The 9,727-nt window shown below is 47.6% G+C and overlaps 1 protein-coding gene across 3 annotated transcripts in view; it reads left to right on the plus strand.

The window, feature by feature from the left end:
- Positions 1-7,778, plus strand: part of SLC39A14 (solute carrier family 39 (zinc transporter), member 14) — a 49,168-nt gene extending 41,390 nt beyond the window's left edge. For 2 of the 3 annotated variants that reach the window (XM_010845470.1, XM_010845472.1), the window contains 6 exons: positions 67-236; positions 2,186-2,308; positions 3,038-3,226; positions 3,374-3,581; positions 4,658-4,842; positions 7,607-7,778. In XM_010845470.1, coding sequence (XP_010843772.1) covers positions 67-236; positions 2,186-2,308; positions 3,038-3,226; positions 3,374-3,581; positions 4,658-4,842; positions 7,607-7,753 — 1,022 coding nt within the window. In that variant the 3' untranslated portion in view covers positions 7,754-7,778. The remainder of the gene's footprint in view (positions 1-66; positions 237-2,185; positions 2,309-3,037; positions 3,227-3,373; positions 3,582-4,657; positions 4,843-7,606) is intronic. The other variant, XM_010845471.1, reaches the window with a different exon arrangement.
- Positions 7,779-9,727: the final 1,949 nt, after the last annotated feature.

A 9,727-nucleotide genomic window follows, 5' to 3' on the forward strand; every position in this document is an offset into this window, starting at 1 on the left:
CCATACCCTGGGGCATTGGCCCTCGTCTCTGTCCCGGGTGGGCCTGGCTCCCCCTCTCCATGGCAGTTTGGGGGTACGGTCTCCTCTGCGTGACCGTCATCTCCCTCTGCTCCCTCCTGGGGGCCAGCGTTGTGCCCTTCATGAAGAAGACTTTTTACAAGAGGCTCCTGCTCTACTTCATAGCTCTGGCGATTGGAACCCTCTACTCCAACGCCCTCTTCCAGCTCATCCCTGAGGTATGACGAGCCAGGGCCCTCTCGAGAGCACGCCACCTCCTGGGGGACTGCGGGGTGCAGTGGGAGGACCACCCCCCATCTCCACGGATGGTGTAGCGAGGAGATCTCTCCTTTTGGAAAGTGAAGACGGGACACAGACACGAACAGGGAGAGGCAGTTTGAGCAGGGAGTAGGTTTGTAAGCTGGTACAGATCCCAGCTCCCCTTGTGCACTAGGGCAAGTCACCTAACCCCTCTGTGCTGCAGTTTCCCCATGCAGAAAAGGGGAAAAATAATAGGCTGGACCTCAGGATGAGGTCGTGAGGGTTCTATGAGTTCATGTTCATAAATCACCTGGTGCTTGCTACCTATCAGGTGAAGAGAGATAGTGTAGTTAGGTCACATAATGGCCCCCAGTTTAGAGCTTTGGAAATCAAAGGATCTCCAAAACCGGAATCAGTAGGTCTCAGTGAAAAAGAATAGTTCTCCTCAGTAGGGCATAAACTTCTAAAGACCCTCTGTCTTTGTATCAGAAAGTAAGCTGAACCCAGCAGTCTGGCCTCACACATGCTGACGGCCCCATTGCCCCTTCACCTGGGCTAACCAGGACACCCTCCATGGCAGAGGAGGAGCACTGTGTTTGTAAGGTTTAGGAGGGCCAAGAAGGAGTTTCTGATGCTGTGTGGTCTCCTTGTAGACCCGCTGATGCAGGAAGCAAGCATGAGGTGCTTCACTGTGGGTGGTCTGACAGGCCCGGACCAGCCAGAGGTGAAGCAGAAAGATGATGCCCTGCGCTTTGCAGCACTTCATTTTCCACGCTGTGGTTTTGTGTTTCTTGAGTTGATCCTCAGATCACTTCTGTGATGTATAGGAAACAAGGACTGTTTGACCTGTTTAACAGATGCAGAACCCGGCCTACACAAGAGCTCATGTCCTGGTTCTTTTAGTGGAGAACTGTTAGTTGCCTCTGTCCACTACACTTTCCCTTAAGATGGTTTGACTGTCTTGGAAAGTTGGCCTGAATGAGTCATTTCTATTCTAGAACTTGACCTTTAATGTCTCTTAGAAAACTACACTGGGTTAGAGACTGCATTTTGTCTCTTTAAAACAGAAAAGAAAAAAACACTTAGTTTTTAAGCAACCCAGAGTTCCTGGTTCTGATGGCCACTTTTATCTGGGGCCCATCCATGAGATGGCTGGTGTTTGCTCTTGAGGCCCGTTTTCTATCAGAAAACTGAGGAGCAGGTCAGCAGACACTTTCTCAAGTTCCCCGCCACTGCACACAAGTTAGGAGCTTCACTGGGAATGGTATTCTCCTAACTTCTACTCCTGTCTGCTTTCCCAAGGATTTTTTTTTTTTTCCTACCATAATAAGCGAAGTTTCAAGAACCCAAAACAAACTTCCCCAGATTGATACATGCAGTAATACTGTCTGCTCCCTTGGCTTTGTGGTCACTGGGAGGTCTGCGGTCAGAAAGATGCTGCAATTCTTAAGGTTCCATCAGGGAAAGGATTTCCCATTTTAGAAAGTTTAATTACGCCATCTCCCTGTGTGTTTACATGCAGGTCATCCAGGGAGACTAGATAATGACAAAAATAAACACAAGTGTCTCCTCCTTAAATACGGAATTTGCCGGCAGAGTCTGCCCTTATTACAAAGCACCAGGAGGAAATAAAGACAGGGTTGTTGTTAAAAGTTCTGCATCCTTGTCCGAGGCTGTTCTTCCTGAAAGTAAAATTCGAAAGACGATCTGATGTCTTTTTTCTGATGTCAGAAAATCAGCTAGAGAGAACCCAGCAGATCTGGTGGCATGACATGAGGAAAACATCAAGGGTTAGATTTTGCTGGAAAAAGATGAAGTAGATGGCAGGCTTGTCCTAGTCTCTTCCTTTCTTGGAGTCAAGGAGGTGGTGAAAGAGAGGAGAGGGGACCAGTGAAGTTCAACTCATTTTGTTTTCCTGGGTCCACAGGCTTTCGGTTTCAACCCCATGGAAGACTATTACGTCTCCAAGTCTGCAGTGGTGTTCGGGGGCTTTTATCTCTTCTTTTTCACAGAGAAGATCTTGAAGATGCTCCTTAAACAGAAAAACGAGGTGAGCCCTAATTGTTGGTAAAGGAAGTGCCTCCCAGGAGAGCATCCGTCTCAGAAATCTGTCCCAGGTGTGCTGTTAACCTCAGTGCTGATCCAGTGAGCTTAGCTGGATCCTCCCACCATGGATTCAAACCCACAAACTTCCTGAGTAGATAAACCCACGTCACTTCAGAAAGGGGACAAGCAGGGGGCAAGGGCGAACCAGAAACCAGATACCAGATCTGGCCTGTGTGCCTCCTCCCAGGCAGTAACTTGCCCTCTTTATCTTATTCTAGATTATTTCCTTAACAGATTTTCAGCCCTTGAGGAGATGTAGGAAGGTCACTGTATATGAAATATGTCCGCAAGGAAATGAGACCGGTTTTTGTGATGTAGGTCCCAGAAGTTGCCTTTGGTGCCTGGCTCCTAGTTTTCCCCTAAACAGTTGCTGAATGGGATATAATCAGCCATTGCGAGGAGCCTCTCTTAAGCACCTGTGCTGTGCCTCCTGCCAGGAATAAGCACTGGCCCTCGGTCACTGCTCTGAGATCCATCCTATGCCAGCTGCACGCCCCACCCCGCCCCTTTCAGCTTTCTCCATTGCCTTGCCCTCGGCTTCTGTCTCTCCATTGCCTGCTCATGGTTTCCCAGACAGTGGGAGTGAGGTTCTCCCGGTGCTCGTGGCACTTGCTGGGTGGATGGTTTTGGTGAGCGTTGCTCTGGTTTGCCCCCCTCTGCACGGTGCCTCTAGCATCATCACGGACACAGCCATTATACCTCTGAGACGCTCCCCTCCCAGAAGGACCAGGAAGAGGGGGTGACAGAGAAGCTGCAGAATGGGGATCTGGATCATATGATTCCTCAGCACTGCAGCGGGGAGCTGGACGGGAAGACCCCCGTGGTGGACGAGAAGGTCATCGTGGGCTCCCTGTCCGTCCAGGTCAGCGGGCTGTCCTCCACTGGGAGATTCAAGTGGGGACTGGGAGGTGGGAAGGGGTTCCACGGTAACAGCCTTGATGACTCGGACCTGCCCTGAAGGTCTGTCCACCCTTTGACCTGGGGGCCTTGGGGTCGGGCTTCCCGGCAGGACCTGCAGGCTTCCCAGAGCGCCTGCCATTGGCTGAAAGGCGTACGCTACTCAGACATCGGCACGCTGGCCTGGATGATCACCCTGAGCGATGGCCTCCACAACTTCATCGACGGCCTGGCTATCGGCGCCTCCTTCACTGTGTCCGTCTTCCAGGGAATCAGCACCTCAGTGGCCATCCTGTGTGAGGAGTTCCCACATGAGCTTGGTAGGGGCCCGGGCACTGCCCCCACCCCAGCCTGGTCCATTGTGCTGCCTCCCCACAGCCCTTCAGAACACAGACCATGTTCAGTGAACACATTCTCTGTGCTGTGTGAAATCAAACCACTGATTCTCAACAGCCGAATCAGTCACTGAAAACCGATCATTGGATAAGGACACTTGGAGGTCCAGTGATTAAGACTCTGCACTTCCACTGTGCGAGGCACAGGTTTGATCCCTGGTCAGGGAACCAAGGTGCTTCGTGTCACACAATATGGCCAAAAAACCCAGAAAATCGATCAGTGGAAATTCTGGAGTTTTTACCAGCATGTTTGTTTCCCTTTAGTCCCATAACCTGTGGCTCAGTTTCCTCACTTCTACACTGGGATTAATAGTGGTACCTAGCTCGTTGATTCATCGTGAGAAACATGGAGGAAAAAAATCATGAAAAGGACTTATGGCATGCCATTCATTAGACTTAAATTTTTAGTATTGGTTATCTCTTACATCCTATTAATCTTCCAAAGGCTGAGCTGCATGTTTGAGGTCTGGTGGGTAGAAGAAAGAGATGAGCCAGTTGGAAAGTCCTTGGTTTTATCAGAAGGAGAGTGTAAAAAGCCTAGACTTTTTTGAGGCTCAGATATTCAAGGTCATATCCCAGCTTTGCCATTTATTGGCTTGTGAATTTGGGCAAATGACTTAACATCTCTCCATCTCGATTTTGTTTCCTAAAAACACCATGCATTACAGTTTTGAGGAAGGAAGCTCCTTCTATTTCACTATCAATCAAAAGAGAAATGAGGCCATGGCTAGGTGGTTTTCTCTTTTGAAAATCCTATGCATTGTGTTCAGCCTCTAGGCTGGACGCACATGGCCAGCCTCATAGATGCAAGCTTGCAAGCATCCTTGGTGTGGAGGTCAAGGGGGCCTTAGTCTGTCATTATGAGCTCTAGTCTGGGCTGTCAGGATTTTCACCCAGCCTCCATCCAACACTTAGGCAGTCTGTCCTCATCAAGTTGTGTGTCCCACAACCTAATATGACTCTTCTGTCCACACCCTCCCTTCTCATCCTCCCCGCTGTAGGAGACTTTGTTATCCTGCTCAACGCCGGCATGAGTCTCCAGCAGGCTCTCTTCTTCAACTTCCTCTCTGCCTGCTGCTGTTACGTGGGCCTGGGCTTCGGCATCTTAGCCGGCAGCCACTTCTCTGCCAACTGGATCTTTGCACTGGCTGGAGGAATGTTCTTGTATATTTCGCTGGCTGATATGGTAAGTCTTCTGTAGTTTTAATGCCTTGTAGGCAAAACTGGATCAGGTTATTAAGTTCATTGAGTGGGATGACAGCTAAGGTACATTAGTTACTTTGTTTTTAATAACAACTTTATCAACAAATCAGTTCATGTGTGTGCACATGCTGTCGCTTCAGTTGTGTCCAACTCTTTGCGACCCTATGGACTAGTAGCCTGCCAGGCTCCTCTGTCCATGGGATTTTCTAGGTAAGAATACTGGAGTGGGTTGCCATGCCCTCCTCCAGGGGATCTTCCCAACCCAGGGATCAAACCCAGATCTCGTATGTCTCCTGCATTGCCAGGTGGATTCTCTACCACTCGGCCATGTGGGAAGCCCAAATTTGTATAACACACCATTTACCTATTTAAAGTATACAATGCTTTTTTTAAAGGGATATTAGATTTTTAAAGGATGAAAAGCCTATGTTCCTTGGGCATATGTCACTGAAGAAAATGATCTATCTCAACTCCAGGGTCCTTACCTAAGTATCTTTTAGATATTCATAGATAAATAGAAAGAAGGAGGCAGGAAGGGAAGGAAGGAAAGAAAATAACCCATAATTATTCTCTCTCAGAACACCACCACTTGGGTTTATTTCTTGTTTCTTCACAATGCATCGTGTTTGTTTTTAAACAACTAATCACACTGAATATGCATTTCTGTATCCTAGTTTCTTTTTTCACTTAATACATCCTAGACATTTTTCATGCTGCATATTCTTTAAAGGCATCCTTTTCAGGGAATTCCCTGTCAGTCCAGTGGTTAGAGTGCCGCACTTCCACGTCAAGGGGCGTGGGTATGATCCCTGTTTGGGGGAGTAAGATCCAGCATGGCACACCAAAACAAAACCAAAAAAGGCATCATCTCCACTGCTGGTATTTGGTGGGAGAATGTACTCGATCCAGAACAAGAATCACTGGCTCAGAAAGGCTGCATTAGTTTGAGGTTTTAATATGTATTGCCAAATTACATTATTTAACAGTTTAACATTGCTTAACCTTCCTTTACGTTATTAGCAGTGTCTGAAAGGGTACATTGTACTGTGCGCACTAACGTTTGTTTGAGTTTGCTAGTTTAATACCTGATTTGTTGCATCTTTTTCTCTAACGCAGTTGATTTCTTTCCTTAAGGGCATGACATGTTCTTTGGCGTGTTTGATTGCATTATTTTCTGTATCCTTGGAAAGTATTATTTTTAAAAAATCATTTGTTTGTTTTTGGCTGCTCTGGGTCTTCATTGCTACATGCAGGCTTCTCTCGTTGTGGCGAGCCGAGGCTGCTCTTCTTGCAATTCCTGGCTTCTCATTGCTTCACTTGTTGTGGAGCACAGGCTCTAATGTTCACGGGCTCATTAATTGTGAAGCACAGGCTTAGTTGCTCCAAGGCATGTGGGATCTTCCCCTACCAGGGGTGGAACCCATGTCCCCTGCACTGAGAGGCAGATTCTTAACCATTAGACTACCAGGGAAGTCCTAAAAAGTAGTATTTTTCATGAGATGATGAGAGTACTGACCACCACAGTCCATCCTCAGCCAATGGGTTAGGATATTTTTTGTTCAGTCCTTGGGTCAGGAAGATCCTCTGGAGAAGGAAATGGCAACCCACTCCAGTATTCTTGCCTCGGAAATCCCATGAATAAAAGAGCCTGTAGAGCTACAGTGCATGGGGTCACAGAGAGTCGAACGTGACTGGGCATGCATGCCTTGCTAGCCAGCTGCAGGAGACCTTGAGTCACTGCAATACTTAGCTCCATTTTCTGGCCCCTTACACAGTTGCTCAGTTTCCCAAACAAGTGGCAGTTTTATTAGAGTGGTTATTTTTAACCAGCCTCTAAACATATCCAGGGTTACATATATGTATAGTACTTTGTTTCAGCTCAATAGTTGTAAAGCAGTGGCAACCACCTTGGAGAAAGGTGATAATGTTTAAGTTCTAGAAGTTACTGCTGTTGATTTTCTTTGTAAACCAATCCTATTTTTTTATATATCCTGGTGGCTTAGCAGTAAAAGAATCTGCCTGTCAATGCAGGAGACGTGGGTTCAATCCCTGGGTCTGGAAGATCCCCTGGAGAAGGAAATGGCAACCCACTCCAGTATTCTTGCCTGGAGAATCCTATGGACATGGCGGGTCACAGTCCACGAGATCACAGAGTCAGACATGACTGAGTAACTGAGCATGCATGCATGCATCTTGATTAAATATTATATATAATAGCTATTATTAATAATAGTATATTATTAATAAATAGTATATTAATTAGTATTAATTAATACTATATCATTGCTGCTGCTACTGCTAAGTCGCTTCAGTCGTGTCCGACTCCGTGTGACCCCATAGACGGCAGCCCACCAGGCTCCCCGTCCCTTGGGTTCTCCAGGCAAGAACACTGGAGTGGGTTGCCATTTCCTTCTCCAATGCATGGAAGTAAAAAGTGAAAGGGAAGCTGCTCAGTTGCATCCAACTCCTAGCGACCCCATGGACTGCAGCCTACTAGGCTCCTCCATCCATGGGATTTTCCAGGCAAGAGTAATGGAGTGGGTTGCCATTGCCTTCTCCAAGTACATCATTAATAGTATATCAATAATCATATACACTGATGATGTGTTATTTTCACATAAAAATATAATAATAATAAACATTGTAATGATTATTCGATAGTGTATATGACTGAATTGTCCTGCACTTGAAGGAGCTGCAAGAAGAAAGGAACTGCAGCTCTTGTGTTCTCTCCTTTTCTTTCACAGTTCCCTGAGATGAACGAGGTGAGCCAAGAGGATGAACGCAAGGGCAGTGCTTTGATCCCCTTTGTCATCCAGAACCTGGGCCTCTTGACTGGTTTTGGCATCATGCTAGTCCTCACCATGTACTCGGGACATATCCAGATCGGATAGGGCCCCGCCAGGAGCCGGCAGGGTTGGCAGTCCAGCCCTGGGCTGCCCGACCCCTGGCCCAAGGACACCTCATCCAGGAAGCGGTTCGGAAGAGGCAGTTCTATTAAAAACTGTGACACAGACTCTATTCCTACATTCAACTGTCAGCTGGTTTTAAAAATGCTCTATCCAAGGAATAAGCTGCCCTGGTAACCAGCCTCTCGGTAGTGCCTCTGTCCCTTTCCTCTTCTCAACGCAGCTCAAAAGACAAGCCTAACTTTCCCTCTGGTTACCTTGGCCACTTTCTCTCCCAACCAGCACTGAGACATTCTGAATCCTTGGCCAGGTGGCACAGAAAGAGAGCCAGGGCTCACAGCTTGGTGAGAAATACTAGGAGGTGAATCTACAATTTGGGGCTCTTAAAATCTCAGTGTGTTTCCTGGGCCTCAAGGTGACCCATTTTTAAGTGAATTTGCCTGTTTTTTTTTACAGCAGAAGTACAAAGGACAGAAACCCTCTAATATTTTCAAAGTCTGTTCAGTCGCCTGTTCTGTCAAAGAGAAGTCAAAGCTGGAAACAGATGAGCAGGGCTGGAGGAGAGGCAAGGGTCATTGTGTGTGGACGAGGGGAGGGTGTCTTGTCAGGATGGTCACTTATTCCCACTGGGACCCTGGGCCAAAATTGGTTCTGCATCTGGTGTTTGGTGGTTGTCCAGGTGAACAGCAAGTAGTTTGTGTTGCCTGAACTTCCCCTCCTTTCAGATGAACACTGGAGGACACGGGAGGCAGAGAAGAGAGACCTCTGAGAAATCCAATGGTTTTGCTGCAATTCCCACCCCTCAGCCCCCACCCCCATCTCCTGAGAGACACTTCCACCGCCTCCCTGGCAGCACACTCTAAGCACAGTGACAACACCCGTGTTGGAGGGGAGACCGCACAAATTCACCTCCCTGGACAACAACTCGTGCTGCCAAGTGACAAACTGACTTTCAGAACTGGAGTGCCGCTTGGGGTCTTCTTGACAAGGGTAATGGGAGGTGCAGTCAGTGCAGGCAGCATTTAGGACTTACTAATGCCACAAGTAACAGTACACATGATAGAACTCTGAGCTGGGAGGGGCACATCCTTGGTGTTCACAGAATAGGGGACCCAGGAGCTCCTGCGGCAACCAGCTGGGTCCCCCTTCCGCCCTCACCCCACACCAGAAAGGGCGAATCCTGTATGGAACTGAACATGAATTATGCTAATAACTCTTCAGAAAATGAATTGATAGATTCATGTGTGTGTATGTGTGTGGGAGACCGTAGGTCCCCTGCTTGCCCTGTGGAGCCCTCTCCGCAGAGCTCCGGCTGTGAGGGGAGCTCGTCTCCAGGTTCACTAGGTGAATTGCTGTATTATTATCATATTGATAACGTGAGATTCCTCAGCCACTCTGGGGAGCCGACCTCTCCAGAAGCCTTCCTCAGTGGTGCCCGTGGTCGCAGCCCAGGGGCTGTGCTTGCAGACGACCTGTGCGCGTGGCTGACCAGCACTGGTCCGTCGCCACCACCCGAGCACATTTCCGTTCTGACAGGAAAATTTTTCCACTCTACAGTAATTGAAAGCATCGACTCTGGGTTTTTTTCTTTTTTTTTTCCTTTGGGAAACATCCCTCAAACCGGGACTGTTCTTGAACATGAGCAGGAAAACCGCTGGTGATGCTTTACAAATTTTTCTCATCTTGCCTGTTGACTTGGATAGATTTGAGAATGGGCGGAAGGAGGAGGAAAACTCAGTTCTCAAGATTCTAGATGAACTGTCAGGACAGACTTCCTGGTAGGATTACGGTCCAGTTTTTACCAAAGAACCAATTTGAATGTTGGAATCTAACTTTTTATACCGTCGTTATTATTGTCACTGTTAACTGTTTTGAAATGAATCTTTGTCTCTTCTGTTTCATTTTTCTCAGATTGCTTTCAGGAGCTAGCAGGAAATAACACTCAAATCTTAGGACCTT

Source organism: Bison bison, unplaced genomic scaffold, assembly GCF_000754665.1.
Source record: "Bison bison bison isolate TAMUID 2011002044 unplaced genomic scaffold, Bison_UMD1.0 scf7180017864217, whole genome shotgun sequence".
Lineage (NCBI taxonomy): Eukaryota > Metazoa > Chordata > Mammalia > Artiodactyla > Bovidae > Bison > Bison bison.